At 39.0% G+C, this 21,551-nt stretch overlaps 2 protein-coding genes across 3 annotated transcripts; one reads left to right on the top strand and one right to left on the bottom strand.

Moving 5' to 3' along the window:
• Positions 1 to 1,863: 1,863 nt before the first annotated feature.
• LOC144631879 (succinate dehydrogenase assembly factor 2, mitochondrial-like) lies at positions 1,864 to 3,591 on the top strand. Of its 2 annotated transcripts, XR_013566806.1 has the most exons (4): positions 1,864 to 2,120; positions 2,220 to 2,255; positions 2,795 to 3,080; positions 3,140 to 3,591. XR_013566806.1 is itself a non-coding variant. In XM_078490466.1 (3 exons), the coding sequence occupies exons 1-3, from the start codon at positions 1,900 to 1,902 to the stop codon at positions 3,018 to 3,020; spliced, it is 483 nt and encodes a 160-aa protein (XP_078346592.1). In that variant the 5' UTR covers positions 1,865 to 1,899; the 3' UTR covers positions 3,021 to 3,591. The 2 variants fall into 2 exon arrangements, 1 of the variants encoding a protein (XP_078346592.1); XM_078490466.1 differs by having other exon boundaries at positions 1,865 to 2,120; positions 2,795 to 3,591.
• On the bottom strand, positions 3,588 to 21,535 carry LOC144631713 (DNA polymerase delta catalytic subunit-like). The gene is made up of 22 exons (XM_078490232.1): positions 21,181 to 21,535; positions 19,575 to 19,807; positions 18,871 to 19,068; positions 17,962 to 18,142; positions 16,944 to 17,176; positions 16,195 to 16,551; positions 15,436 to 15,627; positions 14,716 to 14,804; positions 13,052 to 13,162; positions 12,844 to 12,957; positions 12,434 to 12,479; positions 11,970 to 12,071; positions 10,799 to 10,894; positions 9,670 to 9,807; positions 8,996 to 9,097; positions 8,390 to 8,460; positions 7,626 to 7,778; positions 6,794 to 6,896; positions 6,578 to 6,710; positions 5,122 to 5,235; positions 4,389 to 4,539; positions 3,588 to 3,860 (listed from the first exon to the last, which is right to left on the bottom strand). The coding sequence occupies exons 1-22, from the start codon at positions 21,404 to 21,406 to the stop codon at positions 3,764 to 3,766; spliced, it is 3,240 nt and encodes a 1,079-aa protein (XP_078346358.1). The 5' UTR covers positions 21,407 to 21,535; the 3' UTR covers positions 3,588 to 3,763.
• Between the last annotated feature and the right edge of the window lie 16 nt (positions 21,536 to 21,551).

The raw sequence follows: 21,551 nt of genomic DNA, 5'->3' as shown, positions 1-21,551 counted from the left end.
TATCCATACCTACCCCACGGAAGGTAATTGGAAATTCCAAGAGGGTTTGTGGTTTTAAAAGCCAAACTTTTTAAGGAAAGTACCGGGGTATTGGGCTTAACTAAAATTTCCAGTGGGGTGGGGGATTTTAACCAGAAAGCCTTCCGTGGGAGGGGTATGGAGATTTTCTGGAACAACACATTGGTTCGATAGTCAGTTGATGTATTGGTTGATTTGTTGACAGCTTGTTGATTTATCGGTCAATAGTCTGCTAATACATGTATATCTATTGAGATATCTGTTCTCTGATATAGCTACTATAAGTTGTTGAACTTTTTGAGCTTACATCAGTTCCTTGAATTGAGAACCTTTTCAGCCCATCATGCTTCGGGCTGCTGGCAAATCTCAAAACACCAAAAATCAAAAAGCATCAGGGCAAAACCTAGGATTTTTTGTCTGGGGGGGGGGGGGGGGGCAAGTTTTCCTGGATGGGGCAACTGGGTTTTTTTATTTTAGTTTTTCTTTTAGTTTTCTTAGTTTTTTATTCCTGGCAGAGGCAACTGCCCCCTCTGCACTCCCGCTAAGTTAAGTATTGACTTAGTGTCTGCCAAAATATTTTTCTGACTGTCCAATGATATGATCCAGACATTTTTTAAGCATGGCTGTGCATAGAATAACCATTACAGGTTAAATTTTGTAATTATGTTGCAACCTTTCTTGCAATGACATTTATGCTGACAGAGCAGTCCTTGTAAGGCAAAAGTGTTTTGTTAAGTGGGACTCAGCACATAAAACGAACATTAATTTAAATGTAGAAATGCAAAACTCACAAGTTTATTGTTCATTGCAATTTTTATTCAGTACATTGATTACGCAAGCCTTGATTTTCCAGAGTTTTAAATTAACAGTAACTTAAATTTGCTCCCAAGCTGCATATAAGTCAAGTCTTACCTAAGAGATGTACATGTAATGTATTGAATTATAGAGTACAGGTCGGCACGAGAAAAATGCCTCAATACCATTCCCCTTTTTGAGTAAAAAGAGCAGTTTGGTTTTTATTCTCAAGCCCTGTTGTGCTACTTTAGAATAAAATGATATATTTGTTGCATTATTTTGTCATTTTCACATAGAGTGATTTTACTTCAACCGTGAAATAGTTACTACTCAAATAGATACTATTAGACACTTATTCCATTGTTTTCTTTTGTTTAGTTTTCACTATTTAGCACTAACTGTTAGATGTTGTTTCACGGGTTTAATAAAATCACTCTAAAACTTTGCTTTGTCAAAATGATTTGTCAGTAAGTTACTCTTGGATCAAGGAATAAAGATATCAGGCCAGTCAAATTAAACAAGGTTGCTTCCTCCATCATGACTTTATCTGCTTTTGCTGGAATCTTAGCTATTAGTCAGTTTAATTTCAGCCCACTTTTCAGCCATCCCTTTTGTTTTGGCTCTGAGATATTTAAAACAAAATGCACAAGCTATGTCAGGGGGGAGAGGCATGTTGGGGACATGTTCCCTCATGCCCAAAAAAATTTTCCCTTGTGTGTATACCCTTTCTTGTTCCCTAAAAGTACAGTATTTTTGTCCCTTGTTCCCTGAAACCCCTGGGTGGAGCTCAGACCCATCCAAGCCCAGTCTTCTACATGGTTCTTGTACTGTGGGAACGCATTTATAGGCCAATCAACTAGCACTATAAAAACATTGATTGTTTTTTGTCAAATCTAACCTTTCTGTGTTAGAAACTGGAAATCATGAGCTTACCTATACAATTCAGGGAATATGGGATATCTGTTGAAACCTGGAGATTCACTAGAAATGTCATGCGAAAGAAATAGGGCGCAAGAAATGGCCGCGGGAGATCTGGGTATAAGATAGACAGTTGAGCCTGCAAACGTCACAGCTGACCCAATAATAATGGCTGCCAGAAGAGGAACTGTCGTCTTTAGTTTTCTTGAACGGAGTTTTGCCAATAATTTCAGCCGATCTCGACAGCCCCTTTTGAGAAAGTTAAATATCCGCCTTCTCTCGGACCAAGTGGTAGACAGGTCAGGCAGTGAACCACCCATACCCGAGTACAAGTCGCCCGAAAACGAACCACTCGATCGCAGACGAGCAAGACTTCTCTATCAAAGCAGGTAAGACTCGCGTACTTTTAGAGACGTTTATCAGTAACTGAGCTCATGGAAGTTTAATGTGCAGTTGATTAGAGATTGATACTTTTTTTTTCGCTTCAGGAAGCGCGGAATGTTGGAAAATGGATTATTGTTGAGGTGAGCTATTATCGAAGCTATTACATAACTTTAAATTCATGTACGTATGCATGGTGGGGGGAGGGGGAATCCTTTGTTAAAGGGGTGGATATTCTTAAGCCTGTAAAGAGAGAAATGTCAATACTAAATATGTAATAAAATGAGGTGCAATGCAAGGATAGAGATGGATGAAGGATTTAAAAGCCTGGGCTGTAAAAAAGTGAGGCAATTTAATTTTAACCTGCGATCAAAAAATCACTTGGTTTTACACCTGTTAAATAATTTCAGCAGCAAAAAGAAAACTTATTAGATTGCATGTAGACAACAAATTTCCATATTGCCTGTTTGCATGCAGGCAATGTATTCATGAAGAGGGCAAGAACCTGGGAGATAAAGGTTCGGCAATTCTACTAAACTGCAAACAGTCTGGAACCACCGAGGGGTGGGAGCAGGGAGTGGGAAGTTCAGACCCCCCCTGTTCCCCCCCACTTCACAGGCTTGCTACAGTCGTGCATCTTTATGCCTTATGCTGATACTTCTTTATGATTTGACATTCACAGCACATTCGCTGATAAACATTTGGACAGTTTAAGCGATACCCTACTAGTTCAATATGACAAGCTGATAAACCAACCAAGCAATGACTGGGAGATCTACTACTGGATGACGGAAAAGAAACCTACTCCTGACGAATATGATAACGAAGTAATGGACATGCTCAAGAACCATGCAAAGAACAAAAAGATGGAGGAACGCATAAGGCAACCTGATCTACAAGAAAAGTGAGCACTGAGACATGGCTGGAAATTTTGTTTTCATCTTGTCAAAGTTAGACTGATTTTCCTAGTGAGGAGTAAATCCCACAAACTTTTCAGGACCTGTTGTGGAAAAGTCACACTGTAAAGAAATATGTTCAAGTGCAATAATTTGCATCTTGGATTGTGTCAAAATCCTTTATGACAGCGAAGGAAAAATAAATTGAGAACATTGTTAGCAGCTGGTCATTGCTTATGACAAACAAGGATGGAAATGTTGGAATTTAGGTCTCTTCCAAAACATGACAACGGGAGGCAGTAATTTTGGTCATGGCAGTACTGTTCTACAAACATACTTTTAATGCACTGTGTTTTTCTTTAACTCTAGTCATCAAGACTAAGTTTGCAGACAGTGCTAAAAATATTGATATAAAACTACAACAATCCAGCAAAAAATATGTTGTTTCAGAGACTTCTATTTTGTGAGTTCAAGTGTACTGTATTTGTAAGGTGGAAGTCTCTTTCTTTAAACTTCTCTCTTCCTAACCGGAAGAAGAGCAATCAGTGAGTAGTTGCCCTCAGTAAACTAAACTAGAACTCAAGTTGATTCTTGTATTTTATTTTACTAAATTATTTTGTATATACAAAGTATATTAGAAAAAAATAATGCCACACACTTGGACATTGCTACTTAATTGTCTCGGAATGGCACATTTAAACAATCCTACTCCAATTTGGTTACGCATGACAGTTCTTCATCCCCTTAAAGTATGATCACCAAGTGCAGTCACCAAATCTCTGAATGAGTTTGTCTTGATCTGAAAGGTCTTTCTGGACTTTCTTTCTCATGTAAAAGATGGGACAGTCACGGCTGAAATAAGACAGATATAAAACTTACTGAGTAACAGTAATAGTGTTAAAATAACATGTTACAGTGAAGCATTGTGGAGTCGTACTGGGCATATGTATGGCCTCTGGATCAAGAAGTACAGGGTCTAGAGTGTGGCTGGGGTCTTTGTGTTGGGCTCTAGAGCATTGCCATGACATTTAACTCTCACAGTGCCTCTTGCCTCTCTGGGTCCACTATAAGTTGAAACCCTTCTTACAGGCTGCCTAGAACAACAATCTGACATAATGCTGGAAAAGTCAGAGAGGGGGGGGGGGGGCTGTGATGGACTAACATCTAACATCTAGGCATGTATATCTTTTTCATTCCATTACAAAACAGTTTTATGAATAAAATTGGTTAAAGCCTTTCAATGAAGTTCAATCCAATAAGTAGCCTCCCACTAAAATGACTTCTTCGGACGCTATCCAATAAGTTGCTCTTGCACTATGCTGAATACACCTTAATGTTTACTATAAACATTAAACAATGAACACAAGTCTGAGTCCACACCTTGTACAGAGCACATCGGCATGCAAGCTGCCTTGACAATTCTGACACTGAGTCCATAACCTGGCAAACTTTTCTTCTAATACATTGAGATGAGCGATTTCCTTCTGGAAGAGGGCAGACTCCCTTGGTTTGCAGTGTTTACAGACAGCAGCTAGATAGTGAAGAAAAAGATCTGATTAGAGAGTTCCAATGGGGGCAAATAAAGTTTTGAAAGTTTAAAGCTGGTTTACAAGTGGGATGAAAATGCAAGCGAAAACAAAAGCATAAATTCCTGCATTGAACTACTTGGAATGCAAATGCAAGCACAATAACTGTTTCTGCTCTGTAACACTTGTACATGCATTCTAATATTAGACAGGGTATAGAAAAACAAGTATGCCATGACAAGAAAAAAAGGTTTGGTTGACTGCAGTGCATTTTGAAATGGTTTACTGCCATCTTGAATTTTGAAAGTGGAGAAAGATTGGATGGAGAACTTGCGACCAAGGAAGTGGTCAAATCCCTAGTTATGGCAGATATACTCAACCACAGCAGAGTATGTTGCACACCCTCAAAAAATCCTTGCAATGCCTAAAATTTTGTACCAGTTTAATTTTAATAAAAATGAATGCATGTCATCAATCTTCTTATAAAAGGACTTCAAATGCACCTGGGATGTTATGAACATTGCCTCTCAGTCCATAACTGTTACTGCACATATTTTTTTTAGTACACATCAACACTTTATTCTCACCTTTATCATCCAAGGCTGCTTTACAGCCGATACAAGTGCTTTTCTTTGTGGTAAACATAGCCAGCTTGCCAACTTTTGATGTGACTATGGTTTTTACAAGAGTATGTTGACCCTCTAAAAAGAAGTTAAGAAAACAAACATTAAATATTATTATATAGCATCATATAATTAGCTAAATAGAATTCAAGCTAGGTTAGATGCTTGTTAGAAAGGTCCAGATCGATGGAAAAGAGCTAGAAAAGGTGTCAAAACTTGTTTATCTAGGAGGAACAGTGACCCAGGAAGGGGGTTCAGACGAAGACATCAAAAGCAGACTTGGAAAAGCCAGAGCAGCATTCAGCAAGCTTAGAAACATATGGAAGAGCAGCCAGCTGAAACTAAAAACTAAGCTGAAGATATTTAAGTCCAATGTTGTATCTGTCCTGTTATACGGATGTGAAACTTGGCGTATGACTAAACGAGATGCGACCAAGCTGGACGTATTTCTGCATAAAAGTCTGAGAAGGATTATGAAAATCTATTGGCCTATGAAAATATCAAACGAGGAGATTCGAAACCGGGCTAACATCAGCACCATCAGTGAGCAAATCTTCCGGCGGCGCTGGAAGTTCATCGGCCACATCCTCAGAATGGATCCAAGCAAACATCCCAAGACGGCATTAACATGGGCCCCATAGGGAAGGCGAAGTCGTGGCAGACCGAGGGAGACTTGGCGAAGAACTGCCGAAAGAGAAAGAGCGACTTTGGGTTTTCGGCTTGTGGAACGGGGCAATAGTGGCTGCCCGCGACCGTGCAGCATGGCAGAGGAGAATGTCCAGCCCTTTGCCCACTTAGGGCTTTGGTCATAAGTCAAGTCAAAGTAGATGCTTGTCAGTGGCAGTGTAAGGCAGCCATGTACTTTGTAATAAAACTTTACATAGTGTATTTAAAATTGCTTGATAGTGTATTGGAGAATTGTTATACTGTAGATAGTTTTCCATTTTTTTTTCTCTCTTTTTGTTTGTTGTATATCGTTCTAGTTTTACTTGTGCTGTACTTGTAACATTTTATTTTATTTGAATAAATTTATTAAAAATTAAAAAAAAAAATGTACTTTGTAACTACATACAAGGTTTGCAGGGATTATGTGTTTGGCATTCCATTTCTGGTTGGCTGTGTGAGGGTGCGCAGTTGTTTTGAGTTTGTGTTATGCAGTTTATTCCTTACCCTACTCCCCGATTGGTGGAGGCTGTAAGTATGGGGGGGGGGGGGGGTTGGTAAGTGTTTCCACTAATCTTAATAGTGTGATGGTGCCTGGTGGTTGCCACCCTCAGGGTTGCCATGGAGACCTGTGTGCCCTGATCAAGGCTTGTATCTTGCCTTGCACTGTCATGGGGGTGGGGTGGGGGAAATCCAAATCCTAAGGGAAGTCACTGAAATGGGATAGTTTGTTGATTGTCAGATAATGTATACTTACTGAGAAGCACCGAAGTCGCCTTTGCCTCTCCCAGAATTGGCTCAAATATTCTCAGCAGAGGATTGGACAATTGGTTTTCCAGATAGTACTTTGTGTCGATTGGGACGTTGTTTTCCAAAACATATATAGGGTCCTATAATGACAAAAAAACATTTTATGTAAAAACACTAATTGACATTTCTGGCTGTCAGGTTTTTGAAAATGCATTGATTTTACCTCAGCTTTTTCATAGGCTTTTGCTCCTTTTGCTCCAGCTATGATGACATACGGTACTCTGTCTCCCAGCTTGGGAGCAGACCCAGCGTCACGCTTCCGCATTCTGTGAAATGTAAAAAGAATCACTGACAGTAAGATTACCACTGTTTGCATTGATACGCGACTTCAGAAATCACAACACTCGCAGAAATGTTTTCCAAGATTTCCGTCAATCAAAGTTTGAAGAGGTTTCCGACAACATTACTCAGGAACGATCAAAAAAGTGTTCACTGGTGATGAATAAATTTTATTCTATGGCCAAAACTCCTTAAAATGTTTTTAACAGGAACAGATTAAACCATTTTGTAGCTGAGTTTCAAAAAAGGCTTTGTCTCGCTAAACCACCAAGTAAACACCATAAAAACAAAAGAGGTATAGAACTTTTATGTTCAGCGAGCCATGAACGTATTGCAACATTCCGACTGCCACTGTTGGCTTTGTATAAAATTAATTTTTCGATAAGGTCTGTAAACCATTTAGTTTCATTCAGTTTCCAAATGCAAAAGACTTGAAATTGAAAGTGAAGTCTTGAAAAAATCATTCAAATTTCACCAAGTTTCTGTAGTCTTCTGTCGGCATAAAATTTGTTGATTGCTGGTGAAACTTCATGATCGCCTTTGCAAAACGTCAATTTTAAACTTTGATTGACAGAAATCTTGGAAACGTGTCCACAGGTGTTTTTTTTTTCTGGAGTCACATATCAGTGCAAACGGTGGTAATTCTTCATCAGCAACAAATACTATCTTACCCATACAGCTTTTTTACAGCTAATCAACAATGAACTTTTAAATACCTTTCTGCCAGTTCAGAATGTGCCTGTTTCCCTGCATACTCGTCTCCTGTCTTAGTCAACTCTTTTGTTATGACCAGCTGTGAGATATCAATTCTATTGCACAGCAGGTCTGATATCACTTGCTTAGTGTATTCAACAGCTCCCATGGGGTCCCTGTGGAAAATATGAAGTCATACGCTTAGCTACTTTTCAGGTAGGCTACAAGAAGAAGAGAGAAAGAAACAAGAAAAGAAAAAAATATAATTGTATAAACTTTAAAATACATGCTATGACTGGATGGAAAACCTATGAATGTAAAATATTTACGAATGATTGGTTTTAAAAAATGTTGTAAAATTCATTAATTATTCATGCGGGTGCAAACTAATCCTAGCACAGTATTCATATCACATGTACATAACTGTAAACCCCAATACAAATCAAACAGTAGAATTAACTTTTGATACAACTCCTGCTTAGCTAATTAGTATTCATTAACTTTTGATACAGATCTCTACTGATTCGCATAACAATACTTTGCTTTCAATTTATTGTTTTCATTTCACAAGTAGAATAAAATATTCGCGTCCGATCTGTATGGGCATTTACAATGGCTCGCCTATCGGCTCGTAAACGGCTTCTAAACGCCCATACAGATCTCCTGCTCATATTTTATCTACTACTTACAAATATTGTGATTAAAAATTTGTGAAGGAATGAAAAATTGCGAGAAAGTATGTGAAAAACATGACCCTCAAATTAAATTAAATCCAGCCAGCTGTTACCTTTCAATAAGAATTTTCTGTAAGCAAGAGTTGATTAGGTTTGCCACAAGTGGACAGTTGTCTCTCCTCACCTATAAAGGCACAAAAGAGGAAGGAAGTTAATAATCAGGCCACAACTAATGTAGAAAGAAAGATGACTAAGTCAGTAGGTAAGGCAAAGGATAAAGCCTGCTGTTGTGTCAAGGGGCTGATCAGGCTGGAGCTTATCCTGGTTTCTGAAGCATTAAGCAGCTAGGATTATTTCTGCTCCCCACAAGATGGGATGCTAATCCATCACAGGGTTACCCCCCAGCTGCAGTAAATTCGCTGGTACCTATTTATACACCTGGGTGGAGAGAGGCACTATGAGTCAGAGTTAAGTGTCTTGCCTAAGAACACAACGCAGTGATCCGGCTAGGGCTCGAACCCGGACTGCTCGATCTGAAGTCTGGCACACTAACCATTAGGTCGCCACACCTCCCATACAAAGTCAGTAACAATCAGTAATTGAAATTATCCACTGGAATTCCATGAACATACACTTTCTAACGAGTTCGTGTTACATTGGCAAACAAATTACACTACATTTACATTTCTTCACATTTTATTTTTTTTCATCAAACTTACTGTTTCGATCCCCTTACAATCCATTTTGTCGTGCTTTTCAGCTTTTGTGAAGTACAGGCCAGCATAACGTTTCTTGTTGATCAGAAGGTAAGGAAAGTAAACCTGTGATAATAAAACCACAAAACTATTAACTTGGTATTTCATACATAAAAAAAAAAACAATAAAATGGCTGTTGATGTAATGTCTATGAAATGACTCATATATGAACTGCGGATGTAAATGAAAGTGATAAATGATCATCGCAGTGAATTTCCAATTTAAGCAATTGGAGTAAAGAAGCAATTGGAATAAAATGGCTGTTCTTACATGGTTTTCTCAGCTGGAGCACTGTTTGTTGTTCAACCCAAAAGTAGCATGAACATTCAAAATGACAGTTGTTATCAATTTCTCTGCAGGCAATGCAGACTTATGATGCTAGATGATTGTTTATCTCTCTGCACGCACTACAGACCTGTGTTGCCATCAATAATATCGCCAATGAATTGATAATACACTGCATTATATACAGGCTGCAAGTCTTTTATAGATGCAAGATTTCAACTTTGATACAAGGTCTGCTATATACTGTGTTCATTAAACTTTTAAAAATTCTGGCTAATGGCCTTCAGTTGACACTACGTAGTGAATTTATACCACGATAAAAATAAAAAAAACTTTGAAAGGCACTGAATACCTTTTCAAACTCCAGTTTGATGGGTTTTACAAAATGTCCAGAGACATAAGATGCAGCTTCTTTGCCAAGTTCCATGCTCTCTGCAACAGATTCCACACCAAACCTTACCATTACAGAATCTGTGTCTCCATAAATTACCTGAAACGGTAAACAATGCTGGCTCTTTATGGAAACAAAAGCATTTTAAGTGAACTGTTTAAATTATTTGTGTTTGCCAAGCAAATAATAACAATTTGAACAAAATCAATAAATAATGTTATTGTTGGTTTAAAAAAAAAAGAAGAAAGTTTGAAATTATTGTCAGTCAAGAAGGATTTAAACCGGAACCAAATGTTGTACAGTTTGGCTTTCAGTTTCAATTGGTTCATTTAATTACAAGTTAAACTCCAAGATTACACTTATACAGTCAACTCTCTCTAAGACGGAGCACCTTCGGGACCGGCCGCAGCTGTCCGACTTAGAGAGGTGTCCGCTCTGTAGAGAGTCAAGGTAACATGATACCAGTAATTCTGAGATAATAAAGCTAAACCTTTGCACAATGCAACAACCCTTTGCTAACTGCAACAAGACTAAAATAATAAAAGGACCATATGTGCTTTTTAAATCAAAAATTGAGGGTTTCTACAAACTGTAATACTGTAAGTAAAGAACGACCTCTTTAGTTTCCATATACATTAGCAAAGAAGTAATCCGTTAAAGTATCATTGTTTGTGGTTAGTAAGCTTGGTATACACGTATCCGTAAGGCACTGACTAACGTTGCGAAGTTTGGAAGTATTTTTACTAATAAAACATGATATAAAAACACTTCTTAAGTGTCTGTTAATGATTTCAAAGTGTCTGTTGTCCGTCTTAGAGAGGTGTCCAACTTATAAGGAGTTTGGTTACAGTAACATGACTGAAAAACGGCAGGGACCATCACCAGGTGTCCGTCTTATGGAGGTGTCCGTCTTATAGAGGTGTCCGTTAAGAGAGAGTTGACTGTATAATAAATAGCCAACGGGTCATTCCAAACCATTTGTATGGCAATTCACAACATCCCCAGACCAATAATGGCAGCTGTTGTTTGTCAGTGTTCTGACTGCCTAATTTAGCAAGGGTACATTATTCAATGCAAAGTCTATCATTACCTTTGCATCTGCCTTGTAACCATTTTCCATTGTATACTTTGATTCCACTAGCTCGCTTGTCCTCTCAATCATCATGCGACCAAAGGCAGTTACACTCTGCAAGTGAATATTAAGTTAATTCAAATCATAAGTAGGTAAGGTAAGATAAAGTCTGTGTCCTGCTGTCCAAGCCAAGTGGCGCATACAGCCAGAGCTTATCCCAGTTTCTGTAGTCCATCGCAGGGTTACCCCCAAGCAGAAAATTTGCCAGGTGTAGAGAGGCACTGTGATAGTAAAGTGTCTTGCCCAAGAACACAACGCAGTGCCCTGGCCAGGGCTCGAACCTGGGCCAATCGACTCGGAGTCGAGCACGCTAACCATAAGGCCACCGCACCTCCCACAAAAGTAACACAGTGAAAGTAACTTAGGAAGTAAAGTGAAGCATTAGGAGTACAGTTGTGACTTGCTTCTTCCCCTAGAACTACATCAGTTTACCCTCCTGCCCACTTCCCCGACAGCACTTTGTCAGGTTATCTTAACAGTTCACCAGGATCCATTTACCGGTATACACCTGGGTTGGGGGGCACTACGAGAGTTAAGTGGCATATACTAAAACCCGAAACAACGAAACGAAACCACCGAAACGAAACGACTGAAACCCCCGAAACGAAATGAAATCACCGAAACAAGCAAAACTTCAAGAATTCCGTCACTTACCGTACTATACACCTCGTTTAGCCTACTTTACACTCTGCTTAGCCTACTATTAACCCTGGTTAGCCTACTATACACTCCGGTTAGCCTACTACACACTCCGGTTAGCCTACGTTTCACTTAGGTTAGCCTACAATGCACTCCGGAGTTAGCTCTCAATAATTGTAATGGGTTTTGCTTGTTTCGGTGATTTCGTCTCGTTTCGGCCGTTTTGTTGGTTTCGTTTCGGTGGTTTCGCTCGTTTCAGTCGTTTCGTTTTGGTGGTTTCGTTTCGTTGTTTCGGGTTTTGGTACATGCCGAGTTAAGTGACCTGGGCCAGGGCTCAAACCTGGACCGCTTATCAAGAATCCTAAGCCAAGTGCACTAACATACATATGCATTGGTTAGGTCAAGTTACAGCCAACTGAATTTTTCCTAGAAATGGCCCAAAAGATACTGCAATGGGTCCTTAAAACAAATTTGCTCAATAAACAATTACCTGTGAAATAGGCAAGCATGGTAGTTTGCCAACTTGTGCTCCAGTAAAACCATACACTGAGTTGGCGCTTATCTTTAAAGCCAACTGTCGACCGTCAAGAACCTGAGGAATGAAGATCATGATCATTTGCCTCTTTAGTTTAATTTAATGTCACAAGTTTAACATGAATGTAGCTGTGCCTTTGACAGCTTTTATTCAAAACCGCTAAGGCAATATCGATAAACAGACACCACAATACTATAATGGATGGAAAAGTTTTAAGTACAACCAGCTTGAGTTGATACACCCAGACAAAATTCAGCAGTCTTGACACCCAAATATATTTTGGATTTACGTTTGTAACCATACAAGATCATTTGATTGGCTAAAATTTACTGTTCATTATAGGGCACCGGCACAATGTAATGCAATTTACTTTTACAATGTAGTTACTGCTAGTATAAACATATTACTTTCTTTGTTACCTTTTTCTTAAAAGGGTCTGTTTCTTTTTTAAGGTCTTCCTTAGCCCTAAAATACAAAGACAAGGTTAGGGACAGACCATTATTTTCTTGGAGGGGGGATGAACAATTTTCCTCAGCAAACTTTTTATTTTATTTTATGCACCTCTGCAAACAATTTTTTTCGAAATTCTTACTTTTTTTTGTTATACATATCGTGTTTGCAAACAATTTATTTTGTCTTTCCAGGCCCTGCAAACAATTTTTTCAATATTTTTCATCCCCCCCCCCTCCAAAAAAATAATGGTCCGTCCCTTATCATCATCATTATCATCATCACGGCCAGTGCTCAGCATCACTATCATCATCATCAAATAAATATGAAGTAAAAGAATAGAACAAAAAGCAGATAATCAAAGATGCCACTTCCATACTTTTTCCTTGCAGATAAGAGATTCTCGAGGATTTCTGGCAGCAGTCCTTTCCTAAGGGATGACTTAACAAAATAATCTCCAGATGGTGTCTTGATAAACTCGTCAGGTTTTAGACTGCGAAATAAAATCAAATGATGATTTCAGTCAATCAGTTCTTTGTTAAAACACTGCAAGTAAAGATAATGATGTCAATGATTGAATGACTTACTCTTTCAGATCGCTCTGATGCAGAAGAGATGTGTAACACAAGTTATGCGCCATCATGATAGAAGGGTACAATGAAGAGAAATCAAGTGTCGCAATGGGGATGTCATAGTACCTACAAACAGAAACACAGAGTTGTTGACAAAATCTTCTTTAACCCAAGCAATGATATCTAATGGGCGTGTTTAAAACACGAAATGGCGAAATAGCGAAATGACGAAATGGCGAAATGGCGAAATGGCGAAATGATCATGAAAGATACCGTTCCACTGAAATCTGCATCTGTTACATGAATTATTCTGTGCAAACTGTAACGACAAGGAAATAAATCCCGACAAGGGCTTAGCATAAGCTTAATAAGTAATACTCACAAATTTTAACGTTTTTAATACTGGAACGAACTACAACCAATCGTTCCAATCACTAATTCTCCGTCACGGACATTATAAATCCAGTCTCTCCTTGTTAACAAGTTGCTCTTTGCCTAGGATATTTTTAATCAAAAAGGCGGCCATTACTTTTTGGCATCGAAAGAAAACGATTTGTTTGTCTCACGTCAGGAGGAGCATGACAGAAGGATTTGTCTGAGCAGTTCTTTCTTTTCCATGTAATATCTAAACTTTTTTCGAATTGGACTTTCACGTCCTTATCCTTTTACATCGAAGTTATAACTTCGTTTTCTGTTTTACAGCCGTGGAACGAAGACGTCAACAAGGCGAGACAGCGGCGTTTACGTGCCGCCGCCTCACGTGCTTCAGTGAAATTTATCATTTTTGTTCGCATATAAACGGTGACTTTGCTTTTCTCACTTTAGAACAACTAAATTATTTGTATGCCCCTTATTATTTTCTTATACATATTTCCTTGTCCTTACGTTGTACACAGGCAACAGATGTGGATTTCACTGGAACGGTAATATCATTTAACTTAATTTGGCTCTTCAGTCTTTTATATCATTTCGCCATTTCGTGTTTTAAACACGCCCATATCTAATACATATTTTTAAACTAATTTGCAGCATGAAAGTATCAGAAATGAAACATTGTGGCATCTCAGCAAAAGTTGACTAACGTACAAATCATTTTGATTTATTAGATAAAGTATAAAATATGTAAAAGAGAAAGACCCTTAAAACCAACAGAAGTTATCATTTGAGCTGTTGAGACATCCTGAAGTTCCCAAAACTTGAGGCAACTTGAGAAAAAATTTTGATCCGAACAACCTTTCAAGGTCTACCCCTTCTGAAAGGGGTATCAGGATATTTAGGTTAAAAACTTTAGGGATGCAGGATATCTGGGGGAAAAAATAACAAAATATGGGATATGCAAAGAGGTGCTTCCAGGATATCGAACAGCAAAGTGGGGGATACAAACCACAAGAATTGAAGGGATACGGGATATTTAAGCCAAAAAATTAATGGGATGCAGGATAGTCATACCCCCTCTCCTCTTCTGTGACATGATTTTTTGCTGCTGGCAAATGTATCCTTTGCCTGCAACTTAAATTCTTACTGCAAAACAATCCTTGGGTTTCTCAAGACTTATTTTTGTTAATTTCTCCTCCTGTTTTCAATTTTTTCTATTTTTACACCGACTCTGTTTGAAAAAGAAAACCCTGACCACCTTTCTTCCACACTTCACCTAGAGATAACATGAAGTCTTTTCTCACCCTTTTGATGGCTCGATGACAGTCGCTCCAGTGTATTCATCTCCAGCCTCTGCCTTATGTGCAGGGAGTACCAAGTCTTGCTCCTTGGTCTACAGGAAAAACACCAAAATTTTAGTATAATCATTTTTACCGGTGTGTTAGAGAGACAGTCAGTTTCCTATACACTGTAGTTAGTACACTGTAACTTGGACTTGTATCCACCTAGGGGACTGGGGAAACTGGGATAAGCCATGGCTGTGTGGAGCATTGTGGCCTGAGTGCAACTTAAAACACACGAACTGGCAACAACACTGCTTTAAATACTTGTTGTTATTTACACTTTTTACATAAGTTATCTTGACAATGCCATCGTGATGACTTCAAAGAGTCAGATTTTATCAATCAGTTTTGCTTGTCTATGTCTTAACAAACTAACACTGATAAATATGACAGACCAATATTAATAATTATTTTTGGTCCATCAAAGAGGGCAACGACTGATTTAAAGTTTGAAGTGAACGACGTATCCCTGAAGGAATGCTTATCCTTTGTAGGACTGATACATACTCATGGGTAAAAAGAGGTATGTGATAGTAGCACCTTGCCCAAGAACACAATAAAATGGCCCAGCTTGGCTTAAACTCTTGCTTGATAACTTAGAAAATTATAAGCTACAGAAATGTTGGTCATATGTAATACATTTATAAACTAGAATGACTGGAAGTACATTAAAAGAATCACCTTTCGTAGAAGCTGTGAAATGACTTTAATCTGCTGTCCTCTGGATAACAGGTAACTCAGTGGAACACCAGTCACTCGAGCCATTTCCATGTAGTTAATTATGCACATAAGCTTCTCCAGTAACCTCAATGGGAGAATTGCATCTTTCATACAGTAGATAGCCAGTCTGCGACGGGTCTGGTCATTGCCATTCTAGATAAAAAAATAATAATATCCAAAATAACTAATTCAGGATGCAAAGAAAAAAATAGAACTAGACAATTTTGTAACATGATAGAACATACTTCCAGTTTTTTTCAAGCGTCTCCCGAGACGAGTGTCTCGTCTCGGGAGAGGGTGGTACCCTTCTTTTGAGCAGTACTGTACACTGTATCGGGCATGCTTTGGAATGAGGGAAAGATAATTGATCATCATCTTCATAGTGTCAAAGAGATATTTCACATAAGATTCCACCCTAACAACAAGAACAGGTTAGGGATCAAGAAACACAACGACAGGAGAACTGTACAAGGAAAACCAACCAATCACAGTGTAGCATTGTGCCTAGTTAAGAGGTTATTTGTAACCAGTTGACCTCATCACCTGATAAAGACTATAGAAGCAGTTGAAACCTCGCAATTCATAATCACAAGTGACTACATATAAATACTTGGTTATTTTATTTAATTACCATATTATAATGAACAACAACCTTTTTAATAACATCACCCAAAGGTACAATCAAAAGCTTGTTATTCCAGCCAATAATTTTGTCCATACCTGTAGATCTGTGATAATGTTATGATGCACATCCTCCTTCTGTTCTTGTAAGAAATAGAAACTGACAGAATTAAGCGTGTAAGATCTCAGCTTGTAGTCTCTCAGAAGAACATGTAACAGATCAAACTGCACACGGCCGGCAATGTTTATGACTTTGTTTTCACGTTTACCATACGCTCGAGATTGGAAAGTTGTGTTAGATATTGTGCTCTTTTCATCTCTAACTCGTCCTAGCAGTGAGAACGGCTGAACTTTTAAAGCTGCTGCTCGATTAAGCAGATATGGAAGGTCAAAGTTCACAACATTGTATCCAGTTATGATGTCAGGGTCCACTTTCTTGACAAAATCACTCCATGCCTGTAGACCACAAAAAGTAGTAAAAACTAATAAAAATAAATAAATAATTATATTATATTAATAAAACTTGGTAGAAGTATGATAAAGACATTTTTCAATTAGTCGGTGGCGCAAGTTACCGTACTTGGAGAAATTTCCAAGTTCTCTCAAAGGGAGTTGAACCTACACGACTGTCCGCATGCTGGTCAGACCATGCTGCACGCATGCTGTCGCAAACCATGCTGCTAGCCATGATGACCATAATAAATGAAACGTATGGTTCTCCCATTTCTATGCAATTTTTCTATGCCTGCATTATGGTTATGGGGCTCAGCCCTGCAGCCCTTTGGGCCGCAGGGAGCTCTGCTAAAATGGAAAATAATTAAACCATAACAGATAAATCATTAACAAACCTGAAGCATATCTCCTTCTTTAGAGTATGACAACACTTGTGATCCAACAATGGGTGCACATGAGTTAAGTGTGAAGACATTCCTGATGAATGGGTCCTTATCACCTTGGTTTATGACCATGTTTGCTATCTGTATCACTGGATCCTTCTCTGGTTCAGGGAACACACCCTTTCTTCCTGCACATTCTATATCAAAACTCAAGATACGAACAGGAGCCACTTTGGACCATTCACCTTGATGAAAAAAAAAAAGAATGAAATAGAATGAGATCTTCACAGTCTATATGGGTATGTGCTGTCCAAAGGGGCTCCTGATCTAGGACAGGATATCCATTTTAGAGACAATTCCTAGAATGGGTTTGATATTTCAAACTCACAAAAGTTTCAAATTATCAGCAGCCAGATGGGGTATTAAAAATTGATCTATTTTCAGAATGAGGGTATCAGTTTGAATGCAAATTCTTTTAAAAATGGGGTGCTAATTTAGAGACACAGGCGGCACATATCCACCCAAAACATAACTGAGGATCCCTCCGGGTTTATTCATACCCCCCCCCCCCCAGGTATGAATAAACAATGCAAACCAGCCATGTAAAAAAGTCAAGCAATTTACAGGAAGCAACAAAAACATTCACTAGTCTAAACATAGTTGTTTCCAAAAATCACAAAATTAACCATAAAATTAAATGAACATAATTCTCGTCACAAGGTCTGAAAATTAAATCAAATGAAGCTTTCGACCATGTATCTCACAGTCTTTTTCAGCAAAATGAGCTCTGTGTTGTCAAATGGTTTCATGGTTTGTTTAGTCACGTGACAAAAAGTGGTTTAAAATGGTGGTAATTTATAACCCCATCTATATCTACTGGTGGATGTTGGTGCCTGATGCGGATGGCTTTCTTGATTTTCCTTTCGCTGTCCACGGTAGAGACATTGTGACGAGAAATATTATTACTATTATTTAAATGAACTCAAGGTCAAGAATGAACGTATATAGTTTTAACCATATAATTATTTACCTTCAGGAGGGTGACTGATGAACTCATCATATGCTATATCAACTTCAATTTGACAATGTGACACAGGTCGACCATCACTCTTTGCACTTCCTTCACCTAAAGGCGAGCGCATTTTGTATTTTCCAGCAGGTAACTCTATCCAGTTACAGCCTACAACTTCTGTGTCTACCATAAACCGAACCTACAATGAGAAAAATCCAGCAAATTGTTCTCTGTTTTCATGTCCATATATAGGTTGTGGTTTTAATTATTTTATCTTTGGTTTAAGTTTTTCAAACCAGTTTGATTTTTATTTCTGTGTTTCAGACTATAATTATGAATTTGAGACAATCAAAAAAAAAAGTCAAACTTGTTAAAAATAAATAAAAATTATTGGTAATTTTTTTTTTAATTCAAACATTTTTAATAGGCCATTATGAGTTACCTTTTGCATTTGTTTTAATGGGGTTTATGTTATAATATTTAGAGGTTGGGGGAGGGGGGTTCCATTGTTTCCAACAAAATTTCCCTTGTGTTCCCATGTTCCGTAAAAATCCCTAAAAAATATTTCTTTGATTTTGGTGTTCCCTAAAATATGATTTTGTTCCCACGTTCCCAAAAAGTTATGGACATGTTCTCTTGTTTACTGAAAAACCCTGGGGGAGCCTCCCATATGGTCAGTGCTGAACTCTGATTTCTGTAGCATGAAGTGACTAGGAATATTTCTACTCCCCCCTGAATAGGATGCTAGTCCATCACAGGGTAACTCCCTACTCCCAGTTTTTAATAAGCCGATACCTATTTATACATCTGGGTGGAGAGAGGCACTGTAAGAGCAAGGTGACTTGCCCAAGAACACATCACAATGGCCTAGGCCAGAGCTCAGACTCACCCCACCCAATCAGGAGTCTAGCCACTTACAACACTTACCTCGTAATCAATATTGCTCTCGTAGGTGGAATATCCTCTCTCTGGAAAATCTGCACATTTAAAGCCTGTCTCTAAGATCCTTTTGGCTGGTGCGATAAGTTTTGGTAGTGCCATTGTGATGCGAAGGAAAGGGATCTTTCTGTTGTTATGATATCCATAGATACTCTCCTTCATCTCACAGTCAACAGCTAGGACAGCCTAAAAAAATGTTATACTAATTAATACAAAATTTCCAGCGCTGAAATACATTAAAAAAGTTTTTTGGGCAGTACTGCCATTCAACGGGGTCAAAGGCTGGTAAAAGGTCCCGGTGAGAGCTACTGTTGCCACTAGGTAGCTCTCGTAAGTGCCGAGAAATGCCTACCGTCTCAAAAAGGCTCTGCCAGCAAGTCATATGTCACACCTCCACGTTTGGTGACCCTGGTAATACGATGTAGCTGAGTGACAATGGTGAAAGGCGAGCTTCCAGCGCCTTTAAATATCTGGTACCCGTGGCTAAGGGAAGGACACCCCGACAGAAAATCCCTGGTCCTCCAGGTTGGGGGTTGGGCATGGGGCCAATCACCCCATCCCGTAAAACCAAGCTGATTACGGAAACCGGTCCGGCCCTATCCCCCACCAGGGGGCAAGGAACTAAGAGAGGACTGCCATTCAACAAGTCACCAGAAATAGCACAAGGAGGATTTGGCATGTTGAACACTTACTTGGCTTATGTTGTCTTTATTAGATCTCATGTCATTCAACACAGCTTTATTCAGTCCATCCTGAAATAAACTGCAGTGACTTTGCTGGAATCCTGGAGGAGCAGGGACAAAGAAGTACGGCACAAAACCATGAATGTGACACAGAACACTGTTCCCCTCCATCGTCACTCCATACATTTGAACAATCGGCACTGGACCAACTTTTGAACCAGGCATCCCTTGCAGGGGTGAACCTTAAACAAGACAAAACAGAAAGCATAATATACTGGAATTGATTTTGTCATTTTGTGACTCATTGAGATATACCACATGTGGGACGCTTGTCTTTTCTTTAAGGCTCCTGTAAAATTCTCAAGATAAGCACCCCCTCCAAATCTGGTACACAGAAAACCCTTCAAAAATATGCTTTAACTTTTTCCCAGTTGTAAAGCCCTGACCACGTAGAGCTTTTAAATCTTCATTTTATCTTGCATGCACAACATTTTTAATATGTCCAAGCTTTATGCTATCTGTGACTTTTTCCCATCAAACATTTTGTCATCAGTCAGATATTTGATGCTATGTAATGGGATGTTCCAAAAATTTTCTCCCAGTAGAGGGCAGATTTTCTTCAGATTCTGACAGGGCTGGGATTTAGTAAAAACTGATTCTGACAGGTCCCAAATTCAATTTTAATGATTCCATAATTCTGAACTTCCCACTTATAGAAAAAATTGAAGATTCAGAAAGGGGCTGTATAGACACTACCAAAATATTCCCATCGTAGGTTTGAAGTGAAGACTTCTTTCCTAAGATGATCAAGTTTTTCATTCTCATAATGTATCAGCCAAATCGAAGGTTCAACATCCCCCCCCCCCCCGGGCAACCCCCCGGGCATTTGAATTTTTAGAAAATTTGCGTTCAAATTCCCGCCTCCCTGGGCCAAAAAGCCGTTCAAATGCCCCACCACGAGCCCGTTTTCAGTGATCAAATGTCCCCACCCCCGGGAAAAATTAATAGTTAAACAGACGACTGTTTTATCTGTGTAGCTTCTTATGATCGTAAAATCCTGTCTGCACACTGGCTCTAAAAATAGACACACATTTTTTCCTCTGTTCTATAGTTAATACTAGAAGATAAAATACATAGAAGATAATCATCTCTGCCATGATTATAAACCCACGTGCATTTACTGGGACACGTATAACCAGAAATCAAGTCTGCGTTCAAATTTCCCACCCCCTATGTGGTCGGATCAATTCCCCACCCCCGGGAAGACTTTGATTATCAAATTCCCTTCCCCCGGGAAGGAAAAGGCGTCAAATGCCCGGGGTATGCCCGGGGGGGGGGGGGATGTTGAACCTTCGATTTGACTGATACATAACCTCACTACTTTGATTTGGTTCAAAAAGGTTTGAAGAATTTATAGATTCGTCACAACAGTGGATCGTATATCCAAAACTATTTTGGTTCGATCAACATTAGAATAAGTGCGATAAAAACAAACACATCAAACTGTACATAATAAAACAGTCAGATCGAAGCCTTTAGCGAAGGCTTCGAAAACTCGTCTTCCAAAACATGCACAACAATTTCTTTGATCGAACATCTAATTGAGGATACAAACCTATATAGTTATCCACCTCCAGCTGCTGAAACACGATGCTATCTGTTGAGGCATTTATTTTCGGCACTGCTGGCCTCGGCCACTTGGATTGAGGATTTTTGATGGAGATTTCACCGAGCGAAGCCAACTCTTCCTCGAAACCACCTGAAGACCCTTCATCGTTTCGGGAACGTTTTGCAGAGCTGCTTCCCTCTTGGCTTCCTTTTCGTTTCTGAGTACCATCCATGTCGCCTAAACTGGGCAAACTGGCCAGTTTTCAACAGATTTGCAACCGTTTTGATCGTAATATTTGGAGGTTAGTTTGCAAGAGTTTGCAAGATGAAAGTTGAAAATGGCGGGAACGTATTTGGCGCAATACAAGCCGCTGACCA

The sequence above is a fragment of the Oculina patagonica genome, chromosome 12 (assembly GCF_052425735.1).
Source record: "Oculina patagonica isolate OP01 chromosome 12, crgOcupat, whole genome shotgun sequence".
In the NCBI taxonomy this organism is placed as follows: domain Eukaryota; kingdom Metazoa; phylum Cnidaria; class Anthozoa; order Scleractinia; family Oculinidae; genus Oculina; species Oculina patagonica.
The sequence above is the reverse complement of the archived record's forward strand: the minus strand, read 5'-3'. Positions and strand labels throughout refer to the sequence as shown.